Source organism: Miniopterus natalensis, chromosome 2 (assembly GCF_054644295.1).
Source record: "Miniopterus natalensis isolate mMinNat1 chromosome 2, mMinNat1.hap1, whole genome shotgun sequence".
Classification (NCBI taxonomy): Eukaryota; Metazoa; Chordata; class Mammalia; order Chiroptera; family Miniopteridae; genus Miniopterus; species Miniopterus natalensis.
The window spans coordinates 119,435,038-119,453,558 of NC_142082.1; the positions used below are offsets into that span (position 1 = coordinate 119,435,038).

At 42.8% G+C, this 18,521-nt stretch overlaps 1 protein-coding gene across 1 annotated transcript in view; it reads left to right on the forward strand.

Annotated features, from left to right (window-relative positions):
* Positions 1 to 436: 436 nt before the first annotated feature.
* LIN7A (lin-7 cell polarity scaffold A) overlaps positions 437 to 18,521 on the forward strand; it is a 110,939-nt gene continuing 92,854 nt past the window's right edge. The window contains exon 1 of the mRNA XM_087813869.1: positions 437 to 534. Within this exon, the coding sequence (XP_087669995.1) occupies positions 492 to 534 (43 nt within the window). The 5' untranslated portion in view covers positions 437 to 491. The remainder of the gene's footprint in view (positions 535 to 18,521) is intronic.

An 18,521-nucleotide genomic window follows, 5' to 3' on the forward strand; every position in this document is an offset into this window, starting at 1 on the left:
CATTTTCTCTCCAGGAGATGGGATTACAGCCTTGACAATATCTCTTAATCTGAAAAAGACTCACCTCTCTCCCCCTCCCTCCCCCATCTCCCCTTTCCGTCGTCTCCCTCCCCCCAGATGCACCTATACTCTGACCGTCTTATTGGACTGGAAAGTTGAAAGGAAGCAGCCCACGCGCTGCCCCGCGCGGCGCCCCGCGGGGGAGCAGCCAAGTTCCCGGGCTGCGCCCTCCCGCCCGAGCCCGCGCCGCGGTCGCGCCGCGGTACCTGCCCAGCCTCGCGCCGCAGCTGAAGGTCCGTCCGCAGCGAGACGGTCGCGTCTCCATCTGGCTGCCACGCCGCCCGAGCTTCCTTCTCCTGCACCAGCACCACCTCCCCCCCCCCCCTTTCCGTCTTCCCTCTCCACCCCCGCCCCCAGTCTCCTCCTCTTTTTCTCACTACAAGCGGTTGCTGCTGCCGAAGCCGAGCGTCACTTCGGCTCCCACGGCAGACATGGCGACATTGACGGTGGTCCAGCCGCTCACTCTGGACAGAGGTAAGGGAGCGACTCGCCCGGCGGGCCGTTGCGTCCCCTTCCCCTCCCCTTCTGTCCCCGCCAACTGCCACCGGGACGGGCGGCCACGCGCGGGCTGGGGGCTCGGAGCGAGCGAGGACGAGCGAAGGCGGCGAGGCGTTCGCGCCCACCGCCCGGTACTTTCTTCCCCCTTCCGCGCCCGCGCGTCCCCGCCGCGTCCCCGCCGCGCTCGCCGGGCCGAGGGGCGCCCTCGCCGGGCTCCGGCGCCCCCGCCGCCACTCCCAGCCCCTCGCCGGGTCGCCTGCGGGCCGCCGGCTTTGTTGGAGCGGATGCTCGGCCACCGCTAGGCACCCGGAGCTCGAGGTTGCGGAGGGGCCGGGAGGAAGCTCCGGGTGCCGGGCGGGGGCGCCTGCGGCCGGGGCCCGGGGAAGCGCGGCGGGGGGGAGGGGGGCAGGAAGGAGGAAGTTTGTCCCGGCGCCCGGCGCGGCGGTGGGTCCAGCCGCGGGGGCCCAGGCAGCCGCCCGGGGGCGGGCGAGGCGCACCCCGGGGCAGCGGTGCCGGGGCGCACGGCGGCGGGGAGCTGCTCTCGGCCAAAAGGGCGACGCGGGGCGCGCGCGGGTCGGTGCCCCGGCCGGGGGAGCGTCGTCGCGGCAGCCGAGGCCGGTTCTTCCCGGCTTCGCGCTCGGAAGGCGGAGGGGGTCGCGTGTGTCCCCGCGGCCGGGTGCTCCCCGGCTGGAGCAGCCCCCCGTTTCCCTCGCCCCGGCCAGCGTCGTCCCCTCCCGCCCGCTGCCGCCGCGACGCCCGGGCTGCGGACCGCGCTGGGGCGCGGCGCGGGCGAGGCCGAAATTCAACTTCTGACCCGCGACCCCGCGCGCCCTGCCCTCCGACTGGATGGGGAAGCGGCGCCGCTTGCTCCCCGAGCCCGGGGATGAAGTCCTCCGCTGCCGCCGGTGACGGCGTGCACGGGCCCCCTGCGGCCGGGCTTTTCGCTCTGGCTCCCGATGTCCAGTTGGGAAGGCGCTCGAGTCCCACGACCCTGCGGCGGAGGACACCTGCTTGTCCCTGTCCGCAGCGGCCGGATTTAGGACCCTGGGCGGCCATTTGGAAATGGTGTGTTTAGACGAAAATGATTTAGTCCGATGTGCCTCTAAAAATATTCTTTTTAAAGGATTAAACTGGACTGTGGGGCACGGCAAAAGAGCATCCTGCAGCGAGTACAGTAAAAAAAAGCCAGTGAGGTTTTTAATTTGGAAAGATTGTGGGTGACTCTAACGCAATCTGTTGGCGCCAGAACTGATGGTACGTGGTGCTCATAGCAACCTTACTTGGGAGTAAAAGTTGAACAACAACAAAAAAAGGTTTTATGTTGGGAAATGTTGACTTGCAAACTAGTATATTAATAACAGTAGTTAAAGAACTCAGAATTCCATTGTGTAATCGATGACTTCACCCCAATATCATCATCTGCACTAAGCAGGATAAATCCATTGCCACTAAAAGCCAAACAGATGGCAAGCTAGGAGAAGTTATGGACTTCCTAAGTATTTCTGTTTTAATATAATGAGCTCTTACATGATCTCATTACTAAATCAGTCTTTAAATATCTCAAGTAATACTACTACACTAGGAGAAAAAAACAGCACAACGACCACATTAACTCCAAGAAAATTACATAACCAAGCAATTTCATGTACTACTACTTACTGCTGAAAATATTTCACTCCTGGGTTTTCCCTTAGCCCTCAGTTGTGGAGAGGAAATGCAGTCTGACCAAGATCTATTCTTAAAGTTTGTTCTTGTTCACAGCCAGACTATACCTGTCCTTCCCTGTGTGATTAGTTTCGCGCAGTAAGTAGCTCAAGAGTCAAGCTGGGAGAGACAGTGGTTGTATCTGAATAAATTCACCAGCAGCTCAGTGCAAAGTCTGTAATTTACTGATGATGGCTTATGGGCAGCATTGCTGTGCATAAAATCAATATATAAAAGCATTTTTCTCTCTATGTTATTAAAATATAACTAGTTGGTTAATTGCATCCTTAAACTGATAAAGAGTTCTGAAAAATTTCCTACAAGAAAAAAAAAGTAGTATTGGGCTTCTCTTAAAAGACAAGCCCAATACTACTTATCTGGGTCCTAGTTATGACTCTGACACTCACTTTGGATGAGTCAGTCTCTTTAGGCATCGAGTTTCCTCTGTGCGACATCAGGCATTTGGCTTTGATGATTCGGACACTGTGAAGCTTTAATTTGATTCATTAAAATTAGGACTCCGTTTCTGGTCACCCACTGGAAGGTTTTCAAGTTCACCCCAGTTTCCCAGGTTGTTTTGATTCCCTCTGATGTGCTCTGAGGTCGCCTGCTGCTTTGGCCCCATCAAAATGTTTCTCACACTCTGTTGCCTCTGTCTCCTCCTTGCATAGAGCTGCTTGAGGGAAGAGACTGTTTCTAAACTCATCTTTATATTCTCAGTGCCTGACATAGTCCCTGACTACAGTAGAAAAATCACAAATTAATGTAAGTTAGTGTAAGTGAACTAAGGACGGCAGTAACTTAAGCACTCTTACAATATAGGGATTCCGTAGTGAACTGAGGTACAGTTTATAGACTCACAACATTTTGGCCCTGGGAAGGATGGCAGGGAGAGTGCGGGCCAGGGGTTGTTAACCTTTCTTTTTCCCTACATACTTGACGATTCCCATGTTACCATAGCTCACCAAGCCTGTGATTATTAATCAAGGGGGATTGTAGAAGCTGGGAAAGGAGAGGGAAGAAAGAAGGTGTTCGACAAAACCTCCCAAGGACATCTCAACAAACCTGAATCCATAATCCATAATTTGAGAGCCAGTTCTTTTTTAGCATCTTCATTTTTCAAGTGAAAAACATGAAAGCAAGGATGGGACGATAAGAGATGCTTTCAAGGTTACTATTCTAGGTATTGGGAGATTTTATGCTACAATCTAATTTTTCGTACTTGATGCTCTTTGGCACCATAAATGGATTTATCTGGAATCATTGTGGCAAAGGTTTTAAGCAAACAAATCTAAGCTGTGGGTTGAAATTAATATTCACTCCTCCCAGAATTCAGAATGTATTATCTTAAAGGAAGACGCTCAGAAGTATGTGTTAGCTTCTTAGGTCTTGTCTCGGAAGACTTTGCCAAGACCAGGCTGGGCCCTGAAAGGATAAACAGGGTTGCTTAAGGTTTTCACTGCTCTGTGCATGTCCTAAACTCTTTTCCATCTGCCTTTAAGACCTCAGATTAACCTTGTGGAGACCTCTGGGTGGCTATTGGCTGAGTAGGTTCTTATTAATTCTGGTCCCAGTCCTGGAATTTTTCATTTATTTATTGCATGCCTGCTATGTGCAAGACCCTCCTGTGGATTGGCCTACATTGGTGAGCTAAACAGACATAATTCTAGTCTTTGTTGTAAGTAGAGTTACCTGGAAAGATATCACTCTCTTTCTCTCCCTCTCCCTCCCTCTCTCCCTCCCTCTCTCCCTCCCTCTCTCTCTCTCTCTCTCTCTCTCTCTCTCTCTCTCACACACACACACACACACACACACACACACACACACACACACACACACGCAAACCACTCATTAATTCATTAAGTATTTATCACCTACTATATACAAGATGCTATAGGAATATCAGAAACAATGTTCCATGCCTGCTTTTATGATCCTTAAGAGTCTAGAGGGAGAAACAGGTAATAAGCAAGGAATTAATTCAACAAATAAGTGCTGAGTGACAGCCTATGGTGAGCACCGTTTTAAGCAACATGGCAGCACTAATGGACAAAATAAAGCCTAACTATGAGTACATGCTAACGAGAGAGTCCCACACTGAACTCATTCACATACAACTCGAAGTGCCAGTGAGAAAAATAAGACTGCATCCAGGAAAGCAACGGGGGCTGCCGTTTGAGATATGATAGTCAAGAAAGGCCCTGTGGGTTGGTGAAATTGGAGGGGAGACCTGAAGAAGCTTAGGATGCAGACTTTGCAGAGGCGGTCAGAAGAACCTCCCGTGTGCAGCCCGGGGCCATCAGGAAATTGGCGCGAAGACGTGAGCACAGGGGAGAGTCGTAGAAACTGGGATGTGTGAAGTGGATAGCCAGGGGCTAGACGGTGTAACTTATACATAGGATTTTAGATTAGTTGAAAATATGAAGTGTTCGCAGGACAAGGAACAGGACTTGAGGATAGAGGAAAATAGGGAAGGACCTGTTTTGATAGTGTTGGTCAAGGAAGGCTCACTGAGAGAGCAAAATTTAAACAGCTCTGATGTTTTAATAAGATTCTTAGGAAAAAAGTGTTCTGGAAAGAGGGAGGAATACACGGAAAGGCAGCTTCCCATGTACAGCTTAGCTACCATCCCGTTAACACATCCATAACTAAACAAATGATTGGAAAAAAGAACACCAAGAAATAACAACACTCTTATGTATCCTGCGGTAGAAATTTGTTTATGCCAACAAAATCAACAAATCAGCTTTTTGCTTCCTTTCCCTAGGCTAAAACATCGTACCTTATTCTTAGATTTTTTTCAAATGTAATTTACATAGAGATCACTATACATAAATTTACTTGTTGAATCCAAGTGGTCAGAATATGAGATATATTCATTTTCAATTTACTATTTCATATTAGACAGTGAGGTAGAAAGTAGCACTTGAAAGTTACCCTCGTGGCAAAGAGAAGATGCTGATAAGGAGATTAGTGTAGATCTTCTCTTCCAGAATTTAAAGCATTCCCAGCAATGCTCCCCTACAGCAGAGGTTAGTTTGCCCAGGTTTTTGTCTGTAAAATCAGAAGTGACCTTCAGTTAAACTCAAGGGAACAAAGCAGGATGCAGTCCATGACACTGAGCACCTTCATAACAAAGAGCATGGGAACACTTCACTAGGTAAAAGACCTCATGGGCTTAGGCACTTTCATAAGTCCAGTAGCTCCAACACTCCTTCGCTTTTTATCTCAAGGTCAGAAACAGGTAATACAATAGATGTTTTCAAAAATTTCACTCCTGCTAACATTTCCTTCTACATTTAAGCAGGATGGCTTTTTTAAAATTACTGGCTTATAAGGAAATGATACAAAACCAATTCTTGGCGAGGAAAGGATAATTGAAATAATTTCTAGGAGTAATTAATATTGTGCTATCTTAAATATTTGAGACTTTGTTTATGAAACGATCAGTAGCTTAGACTCTGCATTTGATGCTTATGTAAAAGAAAATGTTGGTGTCAACAGTCATCTAACTTTTCTGTAAATTAAATTCAACTTGGATAATTTGCATAAATGTAAATGGAAATCTTGATTTCTTGGCTTCTAAAATGTCATTAAAATATTGATTAAACAACTCTTGATGTGTTTCCCTTTTTAAAAAATATAACTTTTGTCCTTTAAAAATTCTAATCTAAAACCAAGAGATTTTATTTTGTAGATTTCAACCTTATGAAAAAAACACACATGAGAGCAAAAATTGAATGCAAATGAAAATCCCATGGCTCCACACTTTTCATAGAATTTGTGATACATTAAAATTTTTCTCTCTTCCTTTCACTTTTCAAGACATGCCGAGCTTATTACTTTATGTATCTCTGAATTCAAGCCTTGGGGCTGCCCATAGCTTTTCTAATAAGCTGTATTCACCAGGTTTTATAAAATCTGTATTTGCCTGAAAATTGCTTTTGCTCACAGTCCAAAAGGGCTCGCTCGCCCCTTCTCTCCTTCTCTCTCTCTCCTTGTGATATATATATATATATATACACACACACACATATATATATGAAGAAAGAAAGTAAAAATTAAGCTAGTTCTTCTGTTGTTTTAAATATGTATCCCCTGGTCATTGTGATGGGGCAGGAAAGAGAGAGGGCCTGATTATAGTTTATGGCTCTTGTCCTAAAGCTTTCTCACCTCAGCAGTCAGGTGTGTTTTAGCCTACAAACATAAAGTGTTTTTTTTCCTGCTTTCTGTCTCCTGTTTTCTGTAGGCTCCACTAAACATTAAAAATAGTTACTGAACTTTTTTTATTTTTTGCAAATCAGTATTTGAGTGCTGCTTTTTGCACTGTATAGTTCCAGAATGTTTCCCAGGAGTCAGAATTCTGTCACATTTACCTTTTCTTTTCTTTGATAATAAAAAGTTGGAAAGAGAAGGACTCGAATTTCCAAAGTGTTTTGATTATTAGAAAAAAGGTATTTTACATTTAATGAGAGTCTCATACACACAACTTTGAAATTGAAAAGAAACTGAGAAATTAATGACAGAGCTTCCAGAAAAAGAGAAGGAAATCTGCTGAGCACCTTCTAATTTGGTGAGTCAGCTATCTAAGACCTGAGATGGATTTTGTGTGTGTTCTGGTCATTTAGGAAATTAATGCTTTTGCTTTTGGAGTGTTTTTTCAGGAATCACAACTAGGGCTTAGCTTTTTAGAAGGGAAAGGGGACCGTTTAGAGGGCAGTGTCAGTTGAGAAGCTGTATATTGGATATTAAGGACTGTATTATAGGTGCAAAGCCAATACCTCTTAGAGAGAGGTTTTATTTTGTTTTGTTTGTTTTTTAAGCCTTGACATCTTTCTATTAGGATATAGTTTTCATCAGGTCAGAGATGTAAAGCCCAACACCTTGTTTGGCATGTAGTTATATAGTTGGCACATTCAACATTTGTTCATCGGTTGAATGAATGAATGAAATTGATTTAGATGGATCCATTATCCTGAGAGTCATTCTTAATGAAAAAAAAAAAAGCTTTCCAACCTATAATAATGCAAAAGCAATGGCTATCTTAGGTAACCATTTTCCCGTGTGTGTGTGTGTGTGTGTGTGTGTGTGTGTGTGTGTGTGTGTGGAAGACTCCTAAAAGTGGAAAGCTTTCCAGGGCCAAGAAAAGAGGTGAAGTGCTGGTGTTGGTATTTGTATTTCTACTTCCATTGCTTGAATGCACATGCTGTCTTAACTTGATAATTCAGTCAGGCAAATTAAAGCCAGAGTACAACTGAAAAGGTTTAAAAAAAAGTGGGTAGGTGGGGCCCCAGCAGTATTCCCTCCCACACACACAAGCACACGCACACACTACCACACTACACTGCCTCATTTTAATTTATTTTTAACTACAAATGGATGAATGATAAAGTTGTGTCTTGATGAAAAAAAGTTAATGTGGATTTAATCTGAAATCACTCTGTGTTTGCAAATGTGAGCATAACCTCAAAGTCATAGTGATCACATCAATGCTTTACAATTGAGCTTTTCTAAGTAACATGCTAGCTGAATTTGAAGACTGCCTAATAAAGATAAATATGGTCAAAGATGACTTGGAAATTACATTGATTGAAAATTATTTTGCAGTTATACTTAGATAGTTATTTGTCTTGGACAGAAAACTAGGACTTCTAATTTAAACTGATGGTAATTTCCCCTTAAAAACACGGTAGCTATTTCAAGTCCAACTGGTTATGCTATTTTTGTTTACTTGCTCAGCGTGGTAATAGTTAAGATATTTCAGTATAAAATCTGTGGGATTTTTTTCCTAACAGAAAATTGTCTTTAACCAAAAAAAGACAGAATAATGGGAATCATAGAATTGCAATAAGATTTAAACCCCCAAGTTAGATGGGGGAAAAGTCAAATTACAGCTGAGTTTTAGAGAATATGGCTGAGAGACTGCTGCTGCTGAAAGTGATTTTTGAGGAATATTGGAGAAGAGCAGTAATTGCTGGTAGACAAATATTTTGGCTTCCAAAAAAGGCGAGAAAGTTGTTTTAGGATATTGTAGTCCAATCAACCTGGCAAAAAAATTCTAAGGCACATTAGTAGAAGAGTGGGCTATTGGCACTTAGAAAGAAAGTGGTAAACCCACAGAACCTACATGGGATCACTAAGAATTGGTCTTGTCAGATTTTAAGCATGTCCCATAGGCATGCTTTCCTCATGACATCACAACTCTCATAGAAGCCTTGTGGAAAATGTGGAGGTCTGTGAAGGGGATGGTTGCACTCTTGGGCTTCAAGTGGTTGAAACACTACACCAAGGAATTTCATTCTCTGTCTTATTCAACACTATTACCAACATCTTGTACGAGGGCAATGGATGTTTACAGGTGACCTAGAACTAGAAGGAGAATAGCAAATGCTCTGACCAGCCATATCAATATTCTAAAATCATACCTAGCTTGAATGACAGTGTTAATGAACAAAATTCGATCAGGTACATTTAAATATCTAATTGGCTTTATTGAGAGATTCATGAATCTAGCAGCATCCCATGTAGCAGCTAGAAAGGCACGCTTATGAGTTGTACAAAATGGAAGGTTTTTATAAGCAGAAAGAGGGTGACTAAGAAGTTAAAACTGGATTTTAGGCAGGGAAAGCTTCCCTTAAGGGAAGGGTGGGGGTTTAACCACCCTAGTATTGATCAGGAAATTCCAGACTGATTGGTTTAAAGTTCCAGTCCTGAGAGAGGCCGGAACTGTAATTAGGTTAGCTATTAAGTTTTTGTTTGGTGACATAGTTTAGCAAAAGTGCCTCTACTTTGGCCTTTTTTGGGGGGAGGGGGGAACAACGTGTTATAATAAAAGAGATAAAATTTAATAGAAATGAGTATGGTCTTCATTCATCAGGAAAAGGGAGCCAGCCTTGGCTATTCACTTTTCTTGTTTGTACTGCCCAGTGAACACTGCCCCAGAGGACTCCACTCAAGCACCTGGGAAACCTCAGACAGGCCCTGGACCTAGGTCAGGCCATGGGGATCCAGTCCTGGGCTGGGGCAGGAGTGGCTTAGAATGGCAAACATGCACTCTGGAGCCAGCCTGCCTGGGTTGGAATCACTGAGTCCCCATTTACTAGTTCTGCAACTTCTAACTTACTAGACTGTTTTTGGATCTGTTTTCCTATTTGTAAAATGGGAAATGACAAATATAGGAGAGACCTCATAGGAAGTTGGCTTTAAATAAATTAATATGTATAAAGTACTTAGAGCAGGCTAGACGGAGTAACTACTCTATAATGAAAATTGTTTCTTCCTTGAGTTCTAGAAGTCGCTGTACTCCCAGCCTACTGCCAGAGGGCAGGGGAGATAATGCTTGTTACCTTCAGACATACTAAGAGGCGGGGAATCTGTTTATTTTCATATTCTCAGGAAGCATTTGGAGATGCTTGGTGGTCAAAACAAAAAGTTTCCTGTATAAACACCAAATTTGCCAACCCACTCATTCCCCAAATCACTTACTTCTTGATGCTCCAGTAATACTTTTTTTCATATTTCTAGGAGAGCACTTACTACACAAGATTAATTTTTTTTTTTTTTTTACACTGCTGTCACTCAGTCACCGTAAGTTATTTATACTCATCTTTGTGTACCCATGGCCTATCACAGTGCTTGAAATTTAACTGCTCACATGTGTGCTGAATATTTTAGTGGTTTGTCTCCAAATATTGCATCATTTCGGGGTTAAAACTAGGTAAGTGGGCAGAAGATACAAGATGACAGATTTTTATTCAAGAAAAATTCTCTACATTTATTCTCTTCAAAGTTTGAATGAGTGCCTTCCGGGAATTAGTGAGCTTGCTATTACTGGATCACTGGAAACGTATAGGCAAAAGTTAAATGACAAATTGGGAAAGTTGTTACAGACAGATTTTAAGATTCAGTAGTTCAGGACAGGGATTGGAATTTATGTAGATACTCAGTGTTTTTACTTGATTTATATGCAGATATCAAAGGTGCACTAAATAGTTGACTGGGAAAAATATAACCAAAGGAACTTTTTGACTCCTTTTTAGTTTAATTATAAAACATCAGGAGATGCTGAAATGGGCAGACACGTGACAGTCAGAGGCGTGAGCTCTGGATCCAGACATCTGGGTTCAAAGCCTACCTACCCTGCCTCTTCCTGGCTATTTAACCTTGACCCGTTACTGTCTTCTCTGTACTTTTCATTTTCAGCTGTAAAACTGAATGTAATAATGGCCTCTACCTCTTCAGGTTGCTGTAAAAGTTAACTGAGGAAACATATGCAAGTGCTTAGGAGCACTGCCAGGTCCACAGTAAGCGCTCGGTAATGAGTGATTATCCTCACTGCTGCTCCCCAGAGCGTGCCCTGTTCCCAGCGCAATAAACCGAAAGTGCAATAGACAGACATGGATTTGAACTGCAGTTCTGCCGCTGACTGTCTATGGAAGCTTCGAGTATTGCTTACTCTCTCCACATTTTATTTCATTCTTATTATGGGAATAAAGACTCCCACTTTGCACGGTGATACGCTCCTTTGATTCTTCCTTCAATTAGCCGTTCAAGGAAAAGTAAATGAGAATCTACTATGCGCCAGGTCCCAAATCAAGGGCTAGGGGCAGCCTGCAGCCTGGGGAAGACAGACATTAACCAGATAGTGTACGATAACATAGCCTGAGTATTTTAGCAACAAGCTCACGCGTAATGAGCATTTACGACATGCCAGGCATTGTGCTTGGTGCTTTTCATGTTTCATTTCAATTAGTCCTCACAACAGTCCTTTGAGGCAGATGCCGTGAGTATTTTGAAGATGTGGGAACTGAGGCAGAAAGAGGCCAAACAGAGCAACTGAAGCAATCGGAGCTCAGGTTCGTTGATTCTTGAGGCCCTGGGCTTAATCTCCATACTACGCTGTGGAGAGCAAGTTCATTGGTCTGTAACAGGGTCTGTAACGAGGTCCGGGGACATTGAACTTGTAAGGGCAACAGATACAAAAGTGCTTGCAAAGGCTTCAAAGGACAGGGAGACAGGGAGGGGGCACACCAGGCCAGCATGCTGCCAAGGACAAAAGGCAGCCAACTTTGTCCAATGCTTATGAAAAAAGGAATGTATATTAAATGGTGGTAAAGATTAATTTAAGTGATGTATTTGAAAAGTCTAGCAGAATTCTTTAGAAAATAGCAGGCGTTTAATAAGTGGTTGTGCTTATTATTCATGGCAGTTATTCATTTCTTAGTACTAAAAATCAAAATGCCCATAGAATTATAAGAAAGTACTAGCAATATTTTGTTCCTTCTTCCCCATCCTGTGCCAGTGACCCAACAGGTAATGGCTGTGACATTCAGATTACCTTTCAGTGATCTGTAATGCATAGATAGGCAGAAACTCTTCACAGACCTGGACTTTTGACAGGATCACGTAAGGAATGAAAAAGTGATAATAGTGCCCCAGATTCCCTTTCCCTACAGTCTTTGCATTCATTTAGGGTAAATGAGAAGGATTTGGGTCTATAGCAGAACTTGAACATTTGCGGCTTCTTTTCTCACTTCAAGATTGGCTCTCGCCCTGACCGGTGGCTCACTTGGATGGTGCACCATCCTGTGCACCAAAAGGCTGCAGGTTTGATTTCTGGTCAGGGCACATTCCTAGGTTGTGGGTTGGATCCTGGTCGGGGTGGGTACCAGAGACAACCAATCGATGTTTCTCTCTCACATTGTTGTTTCTCCCTCCCTCTCTCCCTTTCCCTCTCTGAAAGTTAATAAAAACATATTCTTGGATGAAGATTAAAAAAATTAGCTCAAAATGTCTTGAAGGGCATAAGCTCTCTTTGCTTACCCATTGTCATTAAAATATATGCCTTGAGGTTTTAATATAGATTTCAGTGGACCGAGTAATGCCATATTTGTCTAGCATTAAATGTAGAAGAGGTGTTCCACTTACGTAAAACTTACAGATAACTAAAGCTGACTCCTTTAAGCCCAAAGTTATTAATTTTTAAACATTTTAACCTAAAAATAGAGAATTCATAGAGGATTCATTTTCTTCTTTGGTACGGCATATGTTGTCTAGAAAATGGGGTTTTGTAAAGGAATAGTGGACGTTAAACAAGCAGTAAAACTTAGTGCATATTACTGAAGGAATGCTGAGATATTTATTTTGATTGCTCAAAAGAAAATTCTGCATCGCTGCAGCTTCTCGGACCTGTTTTAGTTTGTTGAGGTTAACAGGTACATGCTTCTGGATAAGTGACGTGTTCTTTCACCATGCAGACGCTTGTTTCTTCTGGCGTCACATATTTTCTGCGTACTGCCAGCTTGGCATCCAAATGATAACTGGGAATAGCAAAGTATTAAGACTGGGTGTATGTTAGGGACTGAAAGTTTGTCTCTCCTTCCACCTTTCCCCTCCAAAGTGCATATATTGAAGTCCCAAGTCCCGATGTGATAGAGTTGGGAGGTTAGGAGTTTGGGATAAGGTCATGAGGATGGGTCCTTAGGATGAGATTAGGGTCCTTAGACAAAGAAGAAACCAGAATGAACTGTCTCTCCATCATGTCAAGGCACCTCCAGAAAGCAGAAGCCTACAATTCAGGGCAGGGTTATCCCCAGAAACTGAATCTACCGGCTCCTTAACCTTGGACTTCCGAGCTTCCAGAGCTGAGAGAAATAAACGTCTGTTTTTTAAGCCACTTAGCGTATGGTATTCAGTTACAGGAGTCATCGCGTGCCCTTGGCCATTGTAGTCCTGTCTCTTCCCTAGTTGAACAAATTAGCCATCGGCAAGATGAGTTGTACACGGGTGCGCATTAAGGTACACCTAATTCCCTGCTTCCTCACTAGGATGGGTCTCCATTATTTTTAGAGCTCTAAAAGAAAATACATTTAATTTTGTTCTTAAAATTTTTTCTTGAATATTTTTCGAGGTGACATTTCCTTTCTGTGAATCATCATGTAAAGGAACGCTAACTGATTGATACTCAGATACTCTTCTAATATTGATGTAGAACTTTTCTAAGCTTGCTATGCCTTTTTTTAATTGTTTGTATTGGTGGCCTTAGGGTTGATAGTATGTATATATGTTTAATTTATCACAGTCTTCCTTCAAATAATATTATTTATACCCAACAATTAACTTCCACTTGAGGAACTGCGTGCTCAGCTTTCAGTCTTCCTTGATTACTGGTGTCCCAGGTGGGGCTCTCCCTTTGCTCTCTACCTTCCCCCAGGGGTAGACTGTTGTTGCTTATTACTTGGTACTTACTAGCCTGCTAGTGGGGGACAAAGTGGCCTCTCTGTTGTCCTGTCCCAGCCTCAGTCTCAGGAACGCCCTGTGCCTGAGACACAAGGATGGGACTTTCTCAGTGATCCTGCCTATCTTTGGTTTACTAGACTAAACTCTGTCCTCATGGCTGGAGCGTCTTGTGTGGGAGTGTTCTCTCACCAGGTGTAGGTGACCTCTAATAGAACTGGTATAGGATCCTGGAAATAGATCTTTTTTCTGCATCCCCCTTCCTTCCCCATGGGACAGACGGTTTTTCCTTTTATTTTCTCCCAGTTGTAATGGGTCTTCATCTCTAGTCTTCCCCCTGATCCATTCATCCTTATGAGCCTCCAGCAAAAGACTGTGGAAAAAAGCCTATAAGTGCTACTCGCAGAAGTTCTATACTCTCATGCTAGCTCACATTTGGACTTTCATAAATTTGTTCAAAATTTTAGCTGAAGTCTTCTTACTGACTTGTATGGCACCTCATGTCTCTTCTAAGCCCACGCTCAGCCACGTGCTAGCTGAGTAAACCCTTCACTATTACTGTTTTGCAAAATTAACTCATCCTGTGTGAGCTATATAATTCACGCTAGCATAGTTGAGTAAGAAATTTTATTCCCAGTTGGGAAGACAGACTTTGAAAGCATTTTTGCAGCCTGGCCAATTTTCGCTACTTATTTGCACATCTGAGCAACTATTTGGTCAGGCAAACTGTCTTTATGTTGTTGCTCATATTTCAAATTAAATTCCAATTTAGAGTCTAATTTGAGTGAATGTGTAGCATGGCAGGCTGAGCTAACACAGAACCTCTCTCATTCCAAACATAAAGATGTGCTAGATAAAATTTAACAATGAGAAAACTATCTATAGCTTTAGATTGCAAATGAAAAAGTGTAATCTCCAGGTGTCAGAAATGAAAAGGGGAAGTGAAGACTGGAATGGTAGTGGTAGTGAGCTGACACCTTGGTAGAAGTGGAGGGAAGGAGATAAAAAGGGTGCCAAATGGTCCCAGACTTAGAAATAGCTGATGGCCGGGGGCAGTGCAGGAGCAGGGGGTGAGATCTGCACTATCACCACACCTCAAACTGCAGTCCTTAGCTGGGAGTCTGAATATATGCCACAGTTGGTTCAGGGAAATTTCTCTCAAGAAACTTTCATAGAATGAATCCTAAGCTAGGATAGACTAAGGGAAGTAAAATGAAAGAAAGCACTCTTCAGAAACATCTAACTGCATTGGTTTCTCACAGAATATACACTCCCTGACAAAGGCATGCTCATAATTAATTACACATTAGAAACAGAAAGAGGCAGAACACTGGAGTGGTCACAACAGACTAGAGTGTAAATGAGCCTTGTGTTTCTAGCAGAAGGAAGAGAAATTCAGAGAGAAGGGGTTATGTCTGAAAAACTAAAAATTCTTGACACGGAAGAAATCAGAAAAAGACTATAAAATAAGCATATTTATAATTATTAAAAATATATTTGAAGAGACTAGAAACTATAAGAAAAGAGCATGACACAAAATTTTTAAAAGATTATTGAAAAATATGGGAGAAGAATTCTAAAGGCAATTTTTTTTAAAATGACATTCAATTATATTAAGGTTTTGAAAAATTTGAAAACTTCTTTTTACAAGATCATTACATCCAGGGTAAAAATCACTTAAATAGCACCGTTTTCACTTTATCTGATGCTGTCGGCTTACACTAGAAATGATGTTGAACCTGAAAGGAAGCTATTGTGGGTTAAGTATTAAAATATCCAGGAACTGGTCATGAGGCTTATGTTTGGTTTTGATTTTTCTGAGATATTAATCTGATCCTGCCATTCAGTGCATTAAGCTCTTCATTGTCCAACATTCTTAATATGGCTGGCCTGCTGGCTTTTCTAGAGTGGGATTTTAGAGTTTTCCCATCCAGCCTCTCTCTTACACCTCTGTATGGCCAGTGTTTTAGAGTTCCTTCCATTTATAAACATACCTCCCTGAATTTGCTATTTCTTTGCCTGGGATGCTTTTTCCTCAGATAATAACTCATCCTGAACTTCTCTGCCCAAACTTTACCTCCTTGGAAACGTTATCCACCATAGTTGAATAGTCCTCTTTCCCTACGCCCATCAGTTTTATTCTCTATCCTAGATTTTTTTTTTAAATTAATTAATTTTAATCAAATTTATTGGAGTGACATTGGTTAATAAGATCATTTAGGCCCAGATTTGTTTTTATAGCATTTTTATTAACTGACCATATACCCGATATTTATTTGTATATGGCCTCTTTCCTTTACTCCTTATGTTGGAAATGCCTAGAACACAGCCTGGTACACTGTAGATGTTTAATAAATATTTGCTGAGTGAACATATAAACAGAGTCTTGGCAATGTTGTTCTCTTTGTGAGGAAGCTCTTCACTCCCTCTTCTTCTCTTTTCCTGGCAAACTCCTGCTTGTCTTCTTAGCATTCAGGTTTCTGATTCCTTAAGAAATCTTTTCTTGTTCCCTCGGCCTAGGTTGGATCTCTTTGTTTCATGCTTCTGTAGCACAGTATAGTGCCCTTTTGAAACTTCATTCAGTCATTTACTCAACAAATATTTACTGAGTGTCTACTATGTTCCAACCCCTGTTCCCGGCCCTGGGGATGCAGTAGTGAGCACAACGGGCATAATCTCTACTCTCATGAAGCTTATATTCTAGTGGGGCAGGGGTGGAGGGCAGACAAGAAATAAATAAATGAGTAAGCAGTAGTACTTCACCTAATCATAGGTAGTGTAAGAAAACAGGAAGCAGGATTGCGGGATGAGAGAGCCAAGAAACTAAGAGGTCGCCCTTTTACATGGAGGATCAGGGAAGTTGTCAAATATTAAATGTTTTAAAAGAGAAACTGTAAGGAAAGAAAAGGTTGGCCCGATGATAACTGGGAAAAAGTGGCCCAGAGAGAGGAAACAGCAAGTGTAACCGTCAGAGTCAATAAACCTCTAAAAGTGTTGTAGGAACAGGAATGGACCCAGTGTGGCTGGAGCAGAGCGAACAAGGAAATGGTAGGTACTAACAGATGAAGTCAAAGAGAGACGTTTTTAAAACCTGGTTTTTCTTTTGACAAGTGATGTCATTTTAGTTTTCACAGTTATCACTGGGATGAGCAGAGGGAGAGGGGAAGAGGCAGGTTGCAGGCTTAGGCAGGTTGGTCCTAGGAGCCCCGGGTGCTGTGGGTGCAGCCCCAGGGACAGCTGGGAGGTGGCACCAGGCTGCAGGGCAGCTTCCAGGAGTGAGGTCCAGGGCTGGCAGCTGGGTCCAGCCCAGACACCCTGGCAAAAGGTCAGCACCTAGCTCTTTTCCACACTGCTGGGGTGATCTGCACAGGGAGGGCTCCATGCAGTGAGGTCACCACACAAAAGCCGTGGGCAACCTGCCTCTAGAAGTTTTGACTGCGGCTGCTGAGGGCCACCTCAGGGCCTCCTGGAAGGTGGAGTGGACTTTCTTGTGGAGCTGAACGGGGCACTTAAGATAGACCACTACGCCCAGGTACTGGATGAAGCTGGGGCTTGCTATTTTAAGGACTTTGGCTATTATGCTAAGATATTAAAGCCACAAGAGGGGTTTTAGTTTGAGCAGACTCTCTCTGCTGTGTTGACCAAAGGGTAAATGATAGACAGGGAGATTAGTTAGAAAGTAATGAAAAGAATATAGATCAGAGGTGAAGGTGGTTGGGATCTGGGTAGTAGTTGCAGGAAAGGTAGTGATAGGTTGCCTAATTCTGGATACAGTTGAAAGACTTAGCCAGCAGGATTTGATGAAAGATTGAAGGATTTGAGGGAAACAAAGCAGTTGATGATGAATCAGGTGTCTGGCCTGAGTAGCTGAAAAGGTGAAGCTTCACTTGATAGATTGGGAAGATTATAGAAGAGCATAGGAGGCAGGGGTTAGTCTAGGAGGATTATAGGTTTTGGTGATGTTAAGATATCAGACACCCACAGAAAGAGTTTGAGTTGGCAGCTGTAGATAAAATTCTGGAACTCAAGAGAAAAGTCCAGGACGGAGATATAAATAGGGGAATTATCAGCATATAGATGGCATTTAAAACCATCTGGAGAATGAAAAGACATGATGTTTGATGACTCAGCTCCGGGTAATTCTAACACCTAAAGATAGAGAAGATGAGGAAGCACCAGCCAGGGAGAGAAACCAAGGGAGCCTTTTAAGAAGATGGGAAAGATTATCTGGGTGAAGTGCTAATAGTGAGGTTAGATGTCATCTGGGAATTGACCGTTGTGCCTGGCAGTGTGGAGGTCCTTGGCGTTCCCAACACTTTGCTGAAATAGCAGGTGAAAGCTTCACTGGAGTAGGTTCAACAGGGGAGAGAAACAAGTATTTTAGAGGCAGCATGAACAACTTTTTCAAGAACTTTTGCTTTCAAAGGGACTATAGGAATAGTATAGTATCTGGAGGGAGATATAATTCTCAACATGCTTGAAACCCCTGTGTCTGTAAGAATAGTAGGAACTGCATGCTGTGGTAACAGCTCTGTCTATCTTGTCGACTGCTTTTTGCTGAGTATAACGTTTGACCCAAAGCAGATGAGCAAGGAATATTTCTTAAATAAGTACCATTTCTGTTAAAATTATAACACAAAATTTGTTATGGTTTAGAAATATTCTCAATAAATGTTACTTTTTAAAAAAATTCAACAATAATTTGTATTTTGACACTGGTAAAAGCATGACGTGCTTGCAGGTAATATGATCAGTCCACATCTACTCACCAGTTCCCCAGCTGACTCAATTATGCTCAGCACCACATACCACCTTTACTTCAGAAAAAACATGCAATATGACAAACTAATTTGCTAAAAATATTCAGTGCAGGTAGCTTTAATTATTTATAGCAGAGTTTTTCAAACAATGGAGAAAGTAAATATATTTTTCTTCAGCAAAGTAGACTTTGATTTAAGTTTGGCGAGCATCTCTTTAAGTATTTAGAGAGATGCTTATAGTACCCTAGTTGTGTGTGAAAGATT